This window comes from Alternaria triticimaculans (assembly GCF_023758025.1).
Source record: "Alternaria triticimaculans strain BMP 0046 chromosome Unknown scaffold_7, whole genome shotgun sequence".
In the NCBI taxonomy this organism is placed as follows: Eukaryota; Fungi; Ascomycota; class Dothideomycetes; order Pleosporales; family Pleosporaceae; genus Alternaria; species Alternaria triticimaculans.
The window spans coordinates 299,977-319,008 of NW_026055964.1; the positions used below are offsets into that span (position 1 = coordinate 299,977).

Below are 19,032 nucleotides of genomic sequence, written 5' to 3' on the forward strand. Positions count from 1 at the left end.
ACCTCTGCTGCCAGGAACACGGGCGATGTACAGTACTAGCGGGTCATGCCTCTCATGAGTAGGATTCCTTGGGTAAGCTGGTGGATTTGAGGCAAGAGCGGTAAGCGATGAAAGAGATCTGGCTTCGATGATCGGCGTAGCCATTAGAGCGAAGGTGTTAGCAGTTTTGATATGTGGGATAGCGCTGAGTATATGGAGTTGTCAGGTGATTGCCAGCAGGGCGTTGCCTAGGATATATACAAGGCGACGACGGCGAGGTTGTGCTTGGGCTCGGGTGGCTGTGCGTACGCGTCTCCACCGACTATCATGTACAACAAATGAATTGTCTTGGCCTATCGTTGTGAAGCGCGAGAGGCAAGCGGATCTGACAGACGCGCATCATCCATGGACTCGCGGCGCCCTGCCGGCAGCGAGGCTGATGCTGGTGAAGGAGCACGCGAGTCTGCTTCGCGTTAAGCCAAACTGGTCGGTGGCTGGGGCGGCGAGGGTCTATTGGCGGGTGGGTCTGATCTTGGAAGGGCCCTAGCGCTGAAAGTCTGCTCGAAATCTTGGCTTTCGTTTTGACCTCGATTTTCGCGACCCGCACACGACACGCTCGCCCCGCCAACTCTGCGCCCTCTACCCGTCTGAATCAGGACATATCACATTACGAAAAGGATTCTGCGTCTGTTGTCCTCGCAATGGGCGACAATCTCGAGGTATGCACCGGGCCCGCCTCCTGTCGCCTGCTCTCGCCGCTAACTGAGAGCTGTAGGAGCGTCTAAAGAGCCATGCTCGTGCCTTCGAGGGACTCATGTCTCTGATACCCGCCAAAGACTACTATGGCAAGGATGAGAGCATCACCAGCGTATGCATCTCTTCACCTCAGGCATCCGCCTTGTGCTGACATGAAGTTCGCAGACGCAATGGCAAAAGAAAGGCAAGAAGCAGACTCTCGAAGAACGACAAGCAGCCAAGCGAGCGAAGCTGGATCCTGCCTCCCACAAGAGCGCCAAAGACGTCATGGACGAGAACGCGCTAAAACGGAAGCGTGAATTGGAGGGTGAAGAGGTTTCCGAGCCCGAGTCGTCCGATCTTGACATGGACATCACAAAGGAGAAGCCTCTTGAGGGCATCAAGAGCAAGGCAAAGAAGCAAAAGACACAGCCTGTTGAGCCAGAAGCCGAAGAAGAGACCGAAGAAGTCACTTTGTCCAAGGCGGAGGCCAAGCACGCGGCGAAAGCAGAGAAGCGGAGAGAAAAGAGGAAGGAGAAGCAGGCCAAGAACAAGCAAAAGCTGGAAGCGAAGAAAGCGCTACCAACGCAGTTCCAAGGTCTCGCCGCCGAAAAGTCTGAAAAGGACGATGACGAGGACGAGGATGAAGATGAAGAAGACGACGCGTCTGCAGACGAACTCGAACATCCAGACGAACGCATAGAGGCCTTGGACGTCTCCGGTCTCGTCGAAGAGGGTCAGTCTACTGCTCCCTCCACTACTGCCAATTCCAACTCCTCCACAGCCTCCGTCGCCTCCGCCGCTTCGTCAAATTCTTCACTACCCCAGTCCGGTGAGGAAGCGCCACAGAAGAAGGCTAAAAAGCCATACACGATCGATCCACAGAAACATGAGGATTTCCGCGCTCGGTTGAACGCGAAACTAGAGGCCATGCGCGCGGCGCGAAAGGCTGACGGCCCAGATGGACGCCCTGCACGCAACCGAGCAGAGCTGATCGAGGCGCGCAGGAAGAAGGAAGCCGAAAAGAAGGCCGCGAAGAAGGCCATGCGTCAGGATGCGAAAGAGGATGAGGCGCGACAGCAAGCAGAGGAACAGCTCGCACGGATAAGAGGCGGTTCGGGCTCACCTTCTGTATTCCCAGCGAGGTCGCCGGAGACTGAGCGCAACTTCAACTTTGGCAAGATCGCATGGGACGGCCAACAGCTTGAGAGCAATCTCTCTGGATTCCTCGACTCCAAGAAGAAGAAGGGCAAGTCAGATGCGAAGACAGCACTAGAGGCTGCGCAGAAGAAACAGGCTCGCATTAACGCCTTCGACGAGGACAAGCGCAAGGACATTCAAGAGAAAGATCTATGGCTGGCCGCCAAGAAGAGGGCACAGGGTGAGAAGGTCTTTGACGACGTCAATCTTCTGAAGAAGAGCTTGAAGCGTCAACAAAAACAAAAGGACAAGAGCAAGCAAGAGTGGAAGGAGAGGCTCACGAACGTTGACCAAGGAAAGGCCGCGAGACAGAAGAAGAGGGAGGAGAATCTCAAGAAGCGCAAGGAGGACAAGGGTCAAAAGGGCAAAAAGAAGGTCAAGAAGCCTGGCAAGAAGGTCAAGCGACCGGGCTTTGAAGGCACATTCAAGGCGAGATGATCATGAGGCTGGGCGGAATCAAGGTATATAAAAGGAAAGGGTGGCGGCATGCATACTATAGGCAGGCATTTGGCGTTTGATACCATATCATGGCAGGCATCGTATGAGCGTTAGGAGTATTATGATCTTGAATATTAGGTTGTCTTCTCTCGAGAATGTTTGTTCAATGCCAAAGCTGTCTTGCAAATCAATAGTAATGCATCTAGTTGGACCCCAACACACTAGCACGTCCGTCATTTCCATGTTTCTCAGTGTCTTCTTGAACACGGACTCAGTGAGCTTGGTATTGTTTACTGATGCATTGACAAAAGAAATCTGACTGGCTGTGTCAGACGCAACCGCTCCTTATATGTACAGTAATTCCAAATCGCTCCCGTCCATTATCTGTAAGGCGCATCCGCGCGAGCAGCTGCGGCAATCTCGGGCTCCCACTTGTCTCCGTTTGCTAGCAACTTCTCCTTGTTGTAAAGTAGCTCCTCGCGGGTCTCAGTCGCATACTCGGCATTGGGTCCTGTATCAAATTAGCACTTGGTCCGCGTACTCAGAGAGCGTGTCGACATACCCTCAACAATGGCATCGACTGGGCAGCTCTCCTGGCAGAGACCGCAGTAGATGCACTTGGTCATGTCGATATCATAACGTGTGGTCCTCCTGCTACCGTCCATGCGCTCTTCGGCCTCGATTGTGATGGCTTGCGCAGGGCAGATGGCCTCGCAGAGCTTGCAAGCAATGCAACGCTCCTCACCGGTAGGGTACCGTCGCAGGGCGTGTTCGCCTCGGAAGCGGGGCGAGATAGGGCCCTTCTCGAATGGGTAGAAGATGGTGTATCTTCAGAAACGTCAGATTACCGTATTGCGAACAAGTGGCAAACGAGCAGTCTGCTCATTGGAGTACTCACGGTGGGCGGAAAAACTGCTCCAGCGACACATACATGCCACGGAACATCTCCATGAGCAAGAAGTACTTGCCGGCGCGGTCCAATGCACCTTCTCCTTCATCCCATCGCTTGGGCTTGGGTAACCGGAAGCCTGGCGGCGGGGGTCCTGCTGGGGTGGCGGCTCGGGATAGGGTGGTAGAGAAGAAGGCGACGGTGGCGGGCGAGGGGAGGCGTCCAGACGCGAACTGTGGTGACCGGAGCAGCGTGGCAGCTGGGCGGCTGCGTGCCAACATTGTCAATGGCTTTGCGCTGGCCATTGTGAGCGTGGTGGGGTCGCTGGCGGGTTGGGGGGTTGCTGGCGGATATTGAGGTTGTCGTCAAGCTCGAAACTTGAGGTCGTCGCTTGTAACGCGGAGGCTGCGATTGGCCGACAAGTCAAATGACGGCAACAACGGTGGGAGGCAACTCCGAGGTCAGAAATTTGACTCAGGTGATGTAGCAGGGTATATGAATGATTTCCAGGTCTTTCTCGGATATCCGTGTTACCTGTTGCGATAAGTCAAGGTGCGCCTGTTCACTCGTACGGAAATGCTCTTGACGGCTGACTAACGTAATGTAACTTTAGTCTGAAGTTCTAGTCGAGCATCAACATCACCACCACCACCGACCTTGCTACCTCGCACGACACCCTCCTAAACCGTCCACCATGTTCCGAACAGCACTCCTCAGGTCCGCCCGGTCCGCCGTCCGCGCTGCCCCACGATGCCAGGCCGCAATGGCTCGCCCCGTTGCGCGAAGCTCCTTCGTCCAGCCAAAGCAAATGAACCCCTCCGTATACTTCCAGGCCGTACGATGCTACGCCGCGAGCGCCGGTCTGTCAAAAGATGAGGTCACCGGCAGGATAATGGACCTTTTGAAGAATTTCGACAAGGTAATGGTTATGCGACGGGAATTTTAGAAAGTGGCTAACGCAGAAGCAGGTCACCGATGCCTCCAAGGTAGCTACCAACCGCGCGTGAGGGATTGGAGACAAAGGCTTACATTTTGCAGCTGAACGCCGAATCGCACTTCCACAACGACCTCGGTCTCGACAGTCTGGATACCGTAGAGGTGGTCATGGCGATTGAGGAGGTAAGTCGGTCCGCGTACGATACACGGAAGGCAAATCTGACAGTGAGGCAGGAATTCAGCATTGAGATCCCCGACAAGGAGGCCGATGCCATCCACAGCGGTACGTTCAGATGCAGGGTCGGAGATATACATACTGATGATATCACAGTCAAGCAAGCAGTGGACTACATCATGGCCCAGCCCGATGGTGAGTCGCAACTTGAAAATCCCGAAGTTGCCCCAAACTAACACATCGCAGCTCACTAGATTATATTGGAGAGCCGCGCTGGATTGGAGATGATGGATGTGGAATTGAGAGTCGGTCCTACCGGCATCGCTATATATATGCCCCCGTGTAAAACAGTCGCCTGGGTCGGCACCGTGTACTTCTGATAGAATTGACGCTATCCACCTCCCAGTGCTTTGGCTATTGTGTTGTTGGACGCCTGTTTACTTGATCTCCGAAGCGTGCGTAACTAATCTTGGCACATCCGAGACCGACACCCTGTCCGCTGATTGATGTGGCACGAGAATCAACCCCCAACGCGTAACTCACACAGGCGCCTTGCGATACCCCTTATTCTTTACATCGCCGTGCCCGCTACTCTCTCCTACATCGAACTCACCGAAAGTCCCACATAGTCCGACACCGCGCATGCGCAGCCCAAGCGCCCTCATCCCTGCGCCCGTTGAGGAGCATCACGCATAATTTCAACAAGACCCCCCTCCCGTTCCACAACCACACCTGATGGCTTCTAGCTCTGGTCTGACGCGCCGGAGAGGAGGCGGCGGCGCTGCTGGCAACGGCGAGGACGAGAGCAGCCGGGTCAGCTCGCCAGCACCCAAGCGCAACGACGACCGCACCCCCGAAACCTCCTACGAAAGCTCCGAGAATGGCCACAAGATCGCATTCGACCCCCGAGACATCAGCGAAAATGCAGAGAGGAGCAAACAGCCCAAGCTGACACTCATGGAGGAAATCATCCTCATGGGGCTGAAGGACAAACAGGTGTGTACACGGCAGGGCGCTGGTGGGCTAGGGGCAGCAGGCTGATGAGTGAGAATAGGGATACCTGTCGTTCTGGAACGACAACATCTCGTATGCATTGCGAGGCTGCATTGTCATAGAATTGGCCTTCCGAGGCCGCGTGAGCATGCAAAAGGACTCGAATCGGCGACGGTTCCCCCTCGCAGACCGGGTCATCGAGGTTATTGACGACACGTTGACCGGAGAGGTTCTGCTGGACGAGGCCCTCAAGATGATGAAGTCGAGCGAGAAGATGAGCGTCAACTCGTGGATCGACCTCATGAGCGGTACGTCTGCGGCGCGCAATCCCAATGCTGATGCTCGGTACTAACTACACACACAGGAGAGACGTGGAACCTCATGAAGATTGGCTACCAACTAAAACAAGTACGCGAACGACTATGCAAAGGCCTCGTCGACAAGGGCATCCTGCGCACCGAGAAGAAGAACTTCCTCCTGTTCGACATGGCTACACATCCCGTCGCAGACGGCGGCGCAAAGGAGGAGATTCGACGCAGAGTTCGGAACGTCCTCACCAACCGCACCGTCGTCCTCCCCGGCAGTCAATTCCTCCCCGAGGAGTTGGAATTCAGAGTGCTCCGAACAATCACCATGGTCTGCACCGCCTATGCCGCCAACGTCCTCGAGAATGCCCTGACAACGCTGGGTCACGAAGCGCGGGAACGAGCTTTTGCTCAAGTGGACGAGCTGCTGGCAGAATATTCGCAGTGGCCGTTTGCAAAGAGGCAGGGTGGCTCGCAGGGTGTGGGCGCAAACTTGGGTCAGCTCATCACGGACGAAGTTAACGGTTCCAAGGATAAGGAGCTTCAGCTTGAGGTAAGTCAATCGGACTTTAGCTTTTCCTTTATTTGACAGAGCGCTAATCATGTCACAACAGGTTGTCGCAGCGTGCTTGAGTGTGTTCACTCGACTTGACTCACTGCTTTGAGCGGAAGAAATACACCGAGAGCAGCGATATTACTGAGCAACAGGGGAGCGCACGTCTCAGCAGCGAACCTGCACGTTTGAGTATCTATCGCAAGCAAAGCAGACGCATATAGCCGGCGAACTTGTAAGCGGCGGCGTGTCCGGGCCGGGACTGGATGGAAATGTTTAGGTATTGTCAGTTTCTAGCATTGATGCAACTAGGATGGATCTGGAGGCGAGGGCGTCAGAGTGCGGTGACGAGGTGTACTACCAGACGCTTCTTATCTTCTTCTACTAGGCGGGTCTTTCCATAAAATACAACCTTTATTCGATAACGAACAAGGTCCACCGCATTACACGAGTGGCTTTTCCTCTGAGCTTACCGGTCTAGGTAGGCGCTAGCATTCGTCATGGCGTCACACGTGATGGGCTGCGTGGAGACGATGGAGTGCAGGTGTAATTATGTGGAACAGTCGGGAGAGCATGGCCTCTGCTTTCGTGAAAAGAACCACGCCGGGCAGAGACGCTGGGTGCGTGGGAGCGTGCCGACGAGCTTCAGTGTGGTCATGGGCTGGCTGGCTCGGCGCTCGCAAGCGGCGGGAAGTGGGAGCGAGGCGCAAATCCATCAATGCCTCTGCCTGACACACAACACATCATTCCGAGCTTATCCACGGCCGCGACCCCGCCCAAGGTACCGCAGCAGGTGTTTCGCCGATTTAGGTTTCCTGCCAATACTCTCGCCTGTGAAAGGCTTACAGACGGGCTGCTGCGCGCTTGACTACCCGATCGGCACTTCTTTCCCTGGACAGCCAAACAGAGGCCCAGCCCAGCCCTGTGACCTGTGACGACGCGCAAATTGCATGCTCCCAAAGGTATGTGTTTTTTCTATTGCTGCTATTTATTCGCGTGATCGCGGCGCGATGCATGCGCTTTCTGGAGATGGCGGCGCGGGTGTTGCTGTCGCCATCGCATCGCACGTCCGCCCCCTTCTTCTGGCAGGCGCGACCGCTTGGGACGCCCATTGACCCACTCGAGCCTCCATCACTCCTTCCAGCCTCCATGCCTCGGCTCTAACCAGGGCAGCAACACGCAGGTCGCTCCTGCTGCGCGCATCCACAGTTCCCACGCGATGCCCTCCCCGCCGCTAGCCGACTCTCAGTCCCTCGATCCCGCCCACGGCGCGTCCACCAACGGCATCAACAGTGAAGGTGCTGTCCAGCCCGCCAACGCCCCGACCAGCATCAATGGACCCGACGGCGCGTCCAACGACAACAACGCGATCCGAGACGGCAAGCAGAAAGCCAAGGCCGTCATGGCCGCCTCTGGTCTGAACCTCGCCGGCGCGCAAGGCGACATGGCATCGCCCGCGCAACCCGAAGCCATCAACGGCGCGTCGCCCAGCAGAAAGCGATCGCGTTCGGGCACCCGCAAGTCATCACACACGCCTTCCCACGACGACGGCGCGAAACCCACAGCCTCGCAGACGCATCTCCTCAACCGCTACATCGAGCGCGACCTCTTGGATAGCGTAAACAAGTACGAGCGCAACAAACATTCCGAGAAGGTGTATGGCGAACTCAACGACCTGCGCCATTTCTACCGCGACGAAGTATATCCGGTCCGACGACAGAACCCCGGCGCCATCTTTGGATATGGCTACGCTGGCTACGGCAACGGCCTGACCGAGATACCCCCCGACCCCAGAGACCCGCGCGCCCTACCGCAAACCAAGCTGCTATACCCTGAGAATGCCAAGCGCGCTGGCCGTCGACTCGCACCGCAGCTCAAGGTTTCGAAAGAGAAGGGGCTCCAGCAAGCAGACCAGATTGAGGAGCTTGTACCTGTGCGCTTGGATATCGAATTGGATAGACTGAAGCTTCGCGATACTTTTACCTGGAACCTCCACGACCGCGTTACCAACCCCGTGCTCTTCGCCCAAACCCTCGTCGAAGACTTCCAAATACCGCCCGAACTGCGCCAGAACGTAATGCAGCAAATCGATCGCGAAATTCACGAGCAGGTACAAGACTACTACCCCCACGCCTTCTTCGACGACGAGCCACTGGATCCACATCAGCCATACTCGGCATACAAGAACGACGAGATGCGGATATTGATCAAACTGAACATTACGATTGGCCAGCACACCCTCGTAGACCAGTTTGAGTGGGAGATCAACAACCCTCTGAATGCGCCTGAGGAGTTTGCGAGACAGATGGCCGCCGACTTGTCACTATCCGGAGAGTTCACAACCGCAATCGCACATTCCATAAGAGAGCAGTGCCAGATGTTCACAAAAAGTCTTTACATCACAGGACATCCCTTCGACGGGCGACCAGTCGAAGATACAGACATACAAGACAACTTCCTGGCATCACCACTTCCCTCCGTATTCCGCCCGATGCAGTCAACAAAGGACTACCAACCCTACCTTTACGAACTCAGCAATGCGGACCTGGAGCGAGCCGAACTTTCAATCATGCGCGAACAGCGACGCCAGAAGCGTTCCGTCAACAGACGCGGTGGCCCTGCCCTGCCAGACCTCAAAGACCGCCAACGGACTGTTCGGACGTTGGTCGTTTCATCAGTGCTGCCTGGCGCTGCGGAAACGATTGAGGACAGTCAACTCTTCAAGGCCACGCGCAAAGCCAGAGAAGGCCGTCGTCGCGGTGCTGATGGCAGCTCAGACGACTCAGATAGTGATGATTCAGTCATGGAGTCTCCCGCACCTGCGCAATTGATGACTGGAGGCACTGCTCGTACCCGTGGTATGCGCGGAGCTGCTACTGCTGCTCAAGCTGCGATGCGATCCGCCATTGGAAGATCAGCAACTCCCGAAGTCTCGAATATCCAAACACCCCATCACGAGCCAAGGGCGTCGAGGTCCCTACGGTATGAAGCGCGGGAAGAGAGCGTATCTGAACCCACATCACTAATAGTCAAACTCCGCATAACGCCCGCAAAGTTCAGGGAATGGGTAAGGAACCCAAGAGCTTTTGTAAAGCCCGCTGGAACTCCCATGATGACACTCTCGCAACCACCAACGCGGGGTACGCCTACCGCAAACTCGATGCCTCCTCCACCGTCACCCGCCATGCCTTCCCGCTCCACACCGACAGTACCGACATCCGTTGAAGCTTCGCCGAAGCCACCTTCCACACCCACACCAACGACACCGAACAAGCAATGGAATTACAAGCCGGATGGCTCGTTGGAAGCACCTTGGCCAACGCCCGCCACTTCACAACATGTAAGATCTCTCCTTGCTTCCGTGTAGTCATATCTGACCCATACTAGCCTCCCACTCCCCCATGGCTCCAAAAAGCGCTTCAAGACCTACGCGATAAGAATCCTGGGGAGCTCTTCGAATCTACCATGCGCTACGCAGTCATGAACGAGCGCCACGAGGACCCAAAGACTGGCGAGATGGTGTCCAGACAAGTCAAGCTAGATACACTATCTCCAACCGCTCCTCTGCCAGCGAACCACAAAGCGTACTTCCTCCCGCGAATCCGATGCATAGACTGCCCAGGAAAGCTGTACAACGCTGGGCCCGAACAAACGGTCAATAATTTTGAATTACATCTGAAGAACCGCGTACACATGGAGAACGTGCGCAAACGGACTGGTCAGCCATTGTAGGCTTAGCATTCAGATTGCCTGTCTGCGCAAACAGGAAATGATATTCAGATAAGCATAGCGGGGTCTTTTTCATATTGGCAAGCGCATCCAGGGTATAGAAGCCCGTGTAAAAACAGCGGATCACGTGGAGTTGCGCATGCGGACAACGTGCTTGTCTATCGGCGTTCTCATTTGTCGGCTACAACTCGGAAATTTGGGCCCCTCTTGGATTATAACACGGAGGATTGGCATAGTTTGAAGCCTTCGTCATTATGCGGCACTATTTTGAGTACCTTCCTTCTTCTCTTAGTTGCTGGTGTCGTTTGTAAAGTATAAGTAGGGTTGGTAGTCTTCGACGCAGCGATGTAGGTAGGCGTCAATTACAGTTGTTCATATCAAGGCCGTGCAAGTGCCATCTCTCGATACTGTGAAGACCTCTGTTCATCTCCTTACCGCAAGCCTTCTTCGCAGTCGTTGCCAGAGAGAACATCGTCCCCGCTTCACTCCGTCACGTGTTCGGTTCCGGTAATACCTACCTAGTAGCCTGTCGTCATGATGCTCAACGCAGCGCTTCTTGTCACCACCCTGCTTGCCTTCATCATGAAAGCACAAGCTGCTACTCTCCCAATCCGAATCTTAACCCACAACATCCGTTATGCCGCCGATCCACCCGCCACAGGCGAGAAGCCCTGGTCAACACGGAAACAACTGATCCTCAACGAGCTGCACTACAACACTCTCCACAACCCCGAAGCCTTCATCTGTCTACAAGAAGTGCTCAACGAGCAAATCGTCGACATAATGGCCGGTCTCGGCAACGAATGGGCCTACATCGGCGTCGGTCGCGACGACGGCAAAACCGAAGGCGAATACAGCCCCGTCATCTACCGCCCAGCCGTCTGGGAACTTGTGACCTGGAAGACCGTCTGGCTAAACGAAGACGGCGCCGTTGGAAAGAAAGGCTGGGACGCAGGCTCGGTTCGCATCGTGACCATCGGCACGTTCAAGCACATGACAAGCAAGAAGGAAATAGTAGCCATGTCAACGCATTTCGACAACTCGGGCGCCATCTCGCGCCGCGAATCTGCGAAGATTATCGAAGGAATTGCTGCGGATATCGCTTTCCCGGCGTCAAACTACTCGTCTACTGGTCTACCTTTCTTCCTGGCTGGCGACCTCAACTCTGAGATTACGGATGATGCGTACATGATGCTGAATAATGCGTCGTCTCTCCTGCAAGATACGAAGGAGCAGGCTAAGTGGCTGTATGGTGATGAGAATACGTATACGGCTTTCGATGATGTGGACAAGGCGCTGATTGACTTTGTGTTTGTGGGACCGAGGGGAGAGGGAGATTGGGGTGTTGAGGGGTATAGTGTGTTGCCGAATCGGTTTGAAGATGGGGTTTATGCCAGTGATCATCGCGCGGTGGTTGTGGATGGGGTTTTGCAGGTTTAAAGAGGGAGAGGGAGATGTCTGTGGAGATGACACTATGATCTTACCTAGGTATATCATGAAAGCAATTCCGTATCGATAAAATACCCATAGATTTGCGGAAAACTGCGCTTGCTCTGTAAAGATTTTTTGGGAATGCGAAATACATCATAAGAGTGGGGATAACATGATACGAGTTCAATAGTATGGATCTGTTCATTTGCCAGGAACACTATATTCGATGTCATCAAATGTCTGGCAGCTGATGGCACGCTGTCGAAGCTGTCAGCAGCGTGGCATACATATAGCAGCATATCCGCAGTGAAGTTGCACTGCAATGATGGAAACGCCAACTTAGGCCACAAATACGAGCTCAAAACTGGGACTCAAATGATCACAAGTCCAATTTCCATACTCAAGGTAATTAATTCAGGAACAAGCAAAGCAGGTCGAGTGTGACGTTGTCAGGCGATCATCGTCATTGGGCTCTGGCTAAGCGAAAGCTCGAAAGCACCCCACTGAGGGGCTGGTCTGAACACAGGAACGACCTCGCGCACCACTCCAATTCTAGCTCCTAGACCATCTTCCCACACTCAACTATACTCAAGATGGCCGAAACAGCAGCTGTCGGTAAGCTCGATCCTTGCTCGCTATTAATGCCATCGACATGAGAAGCTATTCAGACGAAAAGAGCTTCGACCTCAGTTTTGTGCTGGCAATGAGTCGCAGAAGCTAACGCATATTGCAGACTACACTCTGGCGAACCCAGATACTATCACCAAGTACAAGGTCGCCGCCGACATCTCCCAGAAAGTCCTCAAGGAGGTCTCCGGTACGACGCTCCCCACACCTGCGCTCGTTTCCCGCGCGTAAACACGAGCATAAACTGACCAGTCCAGGATGGATCGCCGCTGATACCAGCATTGTCGAGCTCTGTGAGCGCGGCGACAAGCTCCTAGACGAGGAGGTCGCCAAGGTCTACAAGGGCAAGAAGGTCCTCAAGGGCATTGGACACTGCACCACCATCTCGCCGAGCGCCTACATCACCCCGTACACACCACTCAAGACCGATGCCGAGGAAGCCGCCGTGACACTGAAGGAGGGAGAGGTTGTCAAGATCCAGCTAGGTGCCCAGATCGATGGCTTCTGCGCGATCGTTTGCGACAATGTCATTGTCGGAGCTGCCGACGAGGTCACCGGACGGGAGGCAGATCTCATTCTGGCTACACACTACGCGAACGAGCTTCTGCTGAGGTTGATGGTACCCCCAGGCTTGGTTCCCCACGGCGACGAGGAGGAGCAAAAGAAGGCTGCGTCAAAGAAGGCCTACACCCAGAGCCAAATGACCAACATGCTTGAGAAGGTTGTCAAGGCGTATGGCTGCAACCTCGTCGAGAGCACCACCATCTGGCAATTCGACCACAACGAGATCGAGTCCAAGAAGAAGATCATTCTTGCGCCCGGCGAGGGTGTCAGAGGAGAGGGTCTCCCTGAGGTCGGCGAAGTGTGGGGTGTTGAGATGGGTGTCAGTCTCGGAAGCGGCAAGGTCAAGAGCAACAGCAACAGGACCACTCTGCACCGACGTACAGCCACCACCTACCAGCTCAAGCGCCCTACCTCGCGAAGCCTGTTGTCTGAAGTTGTCAAGAAGTTCGGCACCTTCCCCTTCAGTCTGCGCCAGCTTGAGGACGAGAAGGCTGCCAAGGTTGGTGTCGTCGAATGTGTCCGCACAGGTGTGCTCCGCCAGTACGAAGTTGTCGTTGACAAAGACAACCAGCCCGTAGCTAGGTTGTTCAGCACTGTTGGTAAGTCCGAGGATTTCCCCTGCTCTGTCTGTGCACGGAGATGCCCGATATTGGCCGATGTGGTCGATTGCTCGATCTCCATATTCCCACCTTCGTTTGCTTGATTTCGAAGGATCATGAGACTTGCTTCAATAGCTAACGTATTAACAGCGATCACCAAGAACGGCATGCAGCGTCTGGCTCAACCCACTGCCATCGACACCTCCAAGTACAAGTCTGACAAGAAGATTGAGGACGAGGAGATCCTCAAGATTCTCGAACAGCCCATTGGAAAGACTTCGACAAAGAAGAACAAGAAGAAGAAGAAGAAGCCCGCCAAGAAGGCCGCTGACGGCGGTGCTGCTCCTGCCGAAGAGGAGGAGAGTGACGACGAGGAGTAGACGCAGCTTGCGGAGACCTTGACGCCATACCCGCCTCTCGACTATGAGCCTGGATGACACGGACCTTTTTGGTGACTGCAGAAAACGGCAGGATCGGAAAGAAAATCGGCAAAAGACTCAGGTCTGATGCGCTTTGTCTTGTGCTCGTGCACTTGATCAAGTAGAAGCGATAACAAACCCAAAAAAAAACAGACACCTATTTACCGGCCAGCATTTTTCGCTTCGTATGCGTGATATTGACTAATGTAGAATCTGATAGCTAACACACGCGCATTCAAGGAGTTACGGACGGCTCACGGACTGCGATCGTACCAGGTGGTCTGGGGAGTCTTTGACAGTCGAACACAGCTTCATTTCCCTTATGTTCAAGCGACCGTGGACGCGCCATCAATGGCTGTCAATGCAGAAGGGGCTTTTTGTTTTCGATGTATCTATGGTGAAGGGCGGAGCGGATGTTGGGCGGCTTCGCGTCATTGTTCTTGTCTTCGGTTTATCTTGTCCACCCGTCATGTTATTGTCCCCCCCAAACGCCGAACATGGCAAATGGAGAGAAGCTACAAGAGATCCATGGCTATGTTGTTCGCTACGGCACACGAAAGCTATGGTGCTCTGCGCGGATAGCCAAGCATGGTGTAGAGTGAGGTAAAGCATGGAACAGAATTTACCCCTGAGTAGATCATGCAAAGACAGGATTGTGCTATAGAGATTTATCGAAGTGAAGTCAGGAACAATGTCAATAATATCATCTCTATTCAGGCGCGCGCCCACGTATTGTACGACCAGATCCGCAAGTGGCGATTGGTGAAGGTGAACTTGGGCACGTCAGGGAAAAAGCGGACAAGAGATCGTGGATTCTTTGGTATCGTTGCACCAACACCGCACCCCGCCTTTGTCAGAACTGAAAAAATAATCCGACAATCGAAGAAGCTTCCGGCTATTCATATATCTCATTCCTGACGACAGTAAGACATGGCGATGTTTGCGCATGCGTAGGGGGCTGACATAATAAGAAGGTCCGTCCAAGCGTCCAGGGCACCCTCGAACAACCTTCAGCAACTCTCATTCCTGCACTACCGACCCACAACGACGGGCACGGCATTGCGGCGTGTAAATTCTCGGACAACACGTGAAGTAAGTCTAACCGTCTTCGTGATTATTATAGCGCGCTGACCAAACTGTAGTTTCGCCATGCCGGCCCTCCGCAAGTCTCTCCGGGAGTCGCGCGACTTCAAATCGCAACAAAGGTCCAGCACCACGCCCTACGCCTCACCCACCGGCACCCCGAGCGAGCACGTCAACGAGAAGAAGCAGCGTTCAATTACCGAGTGGACTGAACCCCAACCGCAAACTCTGGCCCCATCGTTCGAAGAGCACGGGTTTGCGCGGCACGGCGTCTTGGAGAATATGGCCCCCCTCGGTGTCCCTCCAAAGGCCAAGGACAAGCAGCGCGCGCGCGCTCTCGACGGGCCGGCTGCCCGAAATTCGCTATTGGGCAAGAGCTTGGGTTTCGGTGGTGACGAGGTTGGGTCGACGCCAGAGGTCACTCCAGCTCCTGAGCTCGAGCCTGACGACTCGGAGCGGCAGGAGGAGGAAGAGATGCAGGCCGCCTTCCCAATCCTAGAAGACGACGAGGACGACGACTACGAGCCCGCGACAAAACCGAAGAAGAAAGTGAAGGTGTCGAAAACTCCCGTCAGGGGCAAGACCCCAGTGCAGAGCAAGACACCCGTCAACGGCAAGACGCCCACAACGAAAATCGGTCACACCAAGAGCGCCTCGGTTTCCGCGAGCCCGGCAGTACAGGCAGTCTCTATGTCGGAGCCAGTTGAGGCTGCGACACAGCGCATTCAGATTGCGGTCAACGATGCGATTTCCAAAGCCAACAGCAACTCGGGCAAGCGCTACGTGGGCATCGCCTTGAGGCGCGCCTACGAGCAGAGCAAAATCGATTCCAACTTGGCAGACGCGATCGAATCAGTCATTCAAAGAAACAGCACCAATGCGCAGATGGTCCGATTTCGCAGGTTCATCAAGCAGTTCAAGCAAGAGGAAAAGGCGAGGATGGGTTTGGGCAAGAACGGGCGCTTTGACCAGCAATCCGCGATGAATCACGGAGCTTCATTCTTCAGTCAGCAGCCGTCTCCTAGGGCTAGTAGTGAAATTGTTCCTGATGACTCTGCCTCCGCCGTCAACGACTACCAAGATCGAAAGTTCATGGACTCTACTAATTCGGCTACAAGCTTTTCGCACAAAGCATTGCAATCAGCTCTTGACCAAAATTCCGGTCAAGCACCTCACCCATTCAGCAGCGCACCCGCTCTTCCAGCCACTGCGGATACCTCAAATGAGTCAACGCCGAGACAGCCGTCCAAGTCGCCCAGAAAACGCACCGCTACCAACGGAACTCAGGCCCAGGATTCTGCAATGGATGTGGAGGGAGGATTGTCGACCGGAGCACCCACTCCAGCAGCGAGGACACCGGACACCGGTGGGAGCGATTCTGAGCTGTCGGATGTCAACGAAGAGATAGTCCAGAAAGGCCCTCCAGAGCCTGTGCAGGTCAATGGGAAACCCGCTGCACCTGCGCCTGTCGTGCCACCCAAGAAGGGCAAGAATATTGCGGCTGCGCGTGCTGCTAAAAAGATGAAAGGCAATGCCGGGAAGCTCTTTGGAAAGCATGCCTACAAGCAGCAGCCACCGACCGCAGAACAGCAAGCGGAAGATGACCGAATCTATGAGATGCGAAAGGCTATGGTGGACCAGCAGCCTATTCGCAAGTTCGAGCAATTCCCTCCTCCCGTCTCTGATGTTCGCTTTGATGACGAGATTCTCGAGACTGAGTCTTTGACCGACTCTCAAATCGCCGTGGGACCACCTGTTGATTCTGATCAACCACGACGCGCCGGACGAGTTCCAAATCATGGAACCAAGCGCCTGCGAGAGGATCCGTCACGCTTCTCCTCACCTCAGTTTGAGCCTGCCATGTCGTCGCGTCCTTCAACGCCAGCAGTGGGGCCGGCACCTAAGCGGGTCAAGCTCACCAACGGGCAGGGCGCCAGGACAAAACGATCGTAAGTATTCTCAGCTCATTTTTTCAGCATCCTTGTCAATTTTTCGGCGTTGGTCGATGCATGTACCCGGTTCAGCACAGGGCTGTAAGCGTCGACTGAGCAAGCTCTACGTGTTTGCACGTGTTTGCATCGTACATTCCGTACATGTCATCAAATCATTACAAGGCTAACTGTTACACGTATAGGCCGGTCAAAAACCGAGACGCAGGACCTATTGCTGGTGTAGCCTTTACTGGTGGTGGCGGTTCGAGACAGTTGGGGCCTGATGACAATGACCCGGTAAGTGCCACTGGATTCCCGAAGCATCCAACCACACCATTCCTCTTCCACCACACAACTCATCAACAACAATTTCTCTTTTTCATCCCCAACATCAATGTTGCTCACTACAGACATCACGCCGCTCAAATTTCCATATTCTCCTCCACTTTCTGTCCTTTCTTCACCTCTAACAGAATGTCAGAACTCGCCACAGTCAGAGAGCGACGACTTCTGCTCTGCGTGTAGAGGCGCAGGCGAGTTTGTGTGCTGCGAAAACTGTCCACGCGTCTTTCACCTTCTCTGCTGCGATCCACCGCGAACAGAGGTTCCAGATGGAGCGTTCTACTGTTATGAGTGCAACACGAAGTTCGCTGCATCCGACGATGCCGCAGAGTCGTATCCTAGCCTGGGTCCCCTCTTCAGCAAGCTTGAGCGCACAAATCCTCGCGCGTTTGCTCTACCTTCTGATATTCAAAATAACTTCGAGGGCGTTTCCGCACGTCCCGACGGCTCGTATTTTGAGGAGGTCAAGAAGTTTCCATTGTAAGTGTGACGCGTTCTGTCGCGTGATTTGGCACTAACATCACAACAGAGCGAAGAACAGTGGCTATGGCTACCAGAAGCCCGAATACACCAGACTCATTGATGCTGACCACAAAGTCATTTTATGCACGCAGTGCGGAGTGTCGAGCGGCCACAAGCGTCAAATGCTGAAGTGTGACTTTTGTCACGCGTACTGGCACTTGGACTGCGTCGACCCGCCTCTCGCTAACCCACCACACATTAGCCTTGAGGCATCGCAGCGGGATGCCTGGAGGTGTCCTCGACATATCGAACATGACCTTCGCAGCGGTTTACTGCTGCAGAACGACCTGAGTTCCAAAGATGGGGATTCTGAAATGGCCGATGCCGCGCCGGTAACTCGGGTGCCACGCAGAGTGCGAGTGCGCAAGCAACCCGAATATGTCGAGCCCACCTTTTCACGTGGCATGCGCAACAATGGCTTGATCGATATCACTAACGATCCTGACGACGACACTGATGGCGAAGGCAATTATGTGTTTGGTGACAACGATCCCAAGGATGTCAACTCCAAGGTCTTCCGTGTTCCGGAGAAGGGAGTCATCCTTGACTTCGTCAGCAAGGTCAAGAGGTATACAAAGTCACATCAGCAGCTCATTGAACTAGTCACTAACACATCGCAGTGGCCGTGTAGTCAAGAAGGCCGAAGCCCGCAAGTCCGCAGAAGCTGCATCACAGCGCAGAGCGTCCATGCAAAATTTCCTTGCGCACAACTTCCAGCAGCAGCAAGCAGCACTATCTCTGGCACAGCTGGCAAACAAGACGCCAGAGATGAACCTGGGTGAGGGCACAGTTCAAGCGCTCATCCTCGGTCTCACTGTAAGACAACCTGTGGCCCACCGGCCTTGTTTTGATCCTCGGCGCTAATCCACGTGAAACAGTCCGAAGCTCCCCCGGCCGTCATCACCGCCATGTCCAACGCAGACCCACCACCGCCCACTGATGACGAGCGTGCGCAGTTGAAGATGCTGCAGCAGCTCATTCAGCGTCGACTTGGAGCTTGATTTCTGCTCAAGCACACCGGATCTGAACCTAAACGTTTAGCCTGGTTGTCGTGACGCCACCGCGCAACCTGGACCCATCTGGGCCCCCCACAACACTCCTCATGCACTCAACCCCAAAGACTCCAACTCCGCCATACTATCCTAAAACATTGTCGTCAATGTAGTGCATAGTTCCTAGGCTGTCCGTGGCGAAGTCGTTGGGAATGCTCAGCCGTCAGCTCAGCCAACCCGCTCAACTTCCGTACTCGAACATGACACTTGTTCGCTAATGGACGCGCGGCACGGTCCTTGCCCGACACGTCAACGATTTTTGCTCTCTTTTTTGAAAAAAAGCTCTCTCTGCCCCATTTCCCGTACCTTGTCTCCGGCGGATCACCTGTTTTGCACACGATGCGCGAATTCAGCGCTCGCTCGTTCCCCCACCCATACGTCTTTGTTTGCCGGTACGGACAGCTATTTACTGCCAAGTCCCTGCGCGCTTTTGCCAGGGACGCTTTTCTTTCGCTGTACCACACAACTGCATAGCGAGGAGTTTCACACGGGGTACTACTATGTACATTTTGAGCTCTTGGTGAGGAGCT

At 54.5% G+C, this 19,032-nt stretch overlaps 7 protein-coding genes across 7 annotated transcripts; 6 read left to right on the forward strand and 1 right to left on the reverse strand.

Moving 5' to 3' along the window:
* Positions 1-680: 680 nt before the first annotated feature.
* J4E78_005494 (uncharacterized protein) lies at positions 681-2,352 on the forward strand (the record flags this gene model as incomplete). Its single annotated transcript, XM_049366113.1, has 3 exons — positions 681-698; positions 755-847; positions 901-2,352. 3 exons carry the CDS (start codon positions 681-683, stop codon positions 2,350-2,352), a joined length of 1,563 nt encoding a protein of 520 aa, XP_049221839.1.
* A 380-nt stretch (positions 2,353-2,732) lies between these two features.
* Positions 2,733-3,546, reverse strand: J4E78_005495 (uncharacterized protein; the record flags this gene model as incomplete). The annotated part of the gene is made up of 3 exons (XM_049366114.1): positions 2,733-2,863; positions 2,915-3,180; positions 3,251-3,546. 3 exons carry the CDS (start codon positions 3,544-3,546, stop codon positions 2,733-2,735), a joined length of 693 nt encoding a protein of 230 aa, XP_049221840.1.
* Positions 3,547-3,935: 389 nt separating this feature from the next.
* Positions 3,936-4,606, forward strand: J4E78_005496 (uncharacterized protein; the record flags this gene model as incomplete). Its single annotated transcript, XM_049366115.1, has 6 exons — positions 3,936-4,160; positions 4,210-4,227; positions 4,280-4,360; positions 4,412-4,460; positions 4,509-4,547; positions 4,599-4,606. 6 exons carry the CDS (start codon positions 3,936-3,938, stop codon positions 4,604-4,606), a joined length of 420 nt encoding a protein of 139 aa, XP_049221841.1.
* A 481-nt stretch (positions 4,607-5,087) lies between these two features.
* Positions 5,088-6,315, forward strand: VPS74 (Vacuolar protein sorting-associated protein 74; the record flags this gene model as incomplete). Its single annotated transcript, XM_049366116.1, has 4 exons — positions 5,088-5,348; positions 5,407-5,653; positions 5,710-6,203; positions 6,265-6,315. The coding sequence occupies 4 exons, from the start codon at positions 5,088-5,090 to the stop codon at positions 6,313-6,315; spliced, it is 1,053 nt and encodes a 350-aa protein (XP_049221842.1).
* A 1,107-nt stretch (positions 6,316-7,422) lies between these two features.
* J4E78_005498 (uncharacterized protein) lies at positions 7,423-9,935 on the forward strand (the record flags this gene model as incomplete). The annotated part of the gene is made up of 2 exons (XM_049366117.1): positions 7,423-9,543; positions 9,591-9,935. The coding sequence occupies 2 exons, from the start codon at positions 7,423-7,425 to the stop codon at positions 9,933-9,935; spliced, it is 2,466 nt and encodes an 821-aa protein (XP_049221843.1).
* A 534-nt stretch (positions 9,936-10,469) lies between these two features.
* Positions 10,470-13,533, forward strand: J4E78_005499 (uncharacterized protein; the record flags this gene model as incomplete). The annotated part of the gene is made up of 4 exons (XM_049366118.1): positions 10,470-11,289; positions 12,097-12,180; positions 12,248-13,153; positions 13,304-13,533. 4 exons carry the CDS (start codon positions 10,470-10,472, stop codon positions 13,531-13,533), a joined length of 2,040 nt encoding a protein of 679 aa, XP_049221844.1.
* Positions 13,534-14,502: 969 nt separating this feature from the next.
* Positions 14,503-18,451, forward strand: J4E78_005500 (uncharacterized protein; the record flags this gene model as incomplete). The annotated part of the gene is made up of 7 exons (XM_049366119.1): positions 14,503-14,510; positions 14,715-16,604; positions 16,790-16,883; positions 17,068-17,408; positions 17,458-18,018; positions 18,071-18,266; positions 18,329-18,451. 7 exons carry the CDS (start codon positions 14,503-14,505, stop codon positions 18,449-18,451), a joined length of 3,213 nt encoding a protein of 1,070 aa, XP_049221845.1.
* Positions 18,452-19,032: the final 581 nt, after the last annotated feature.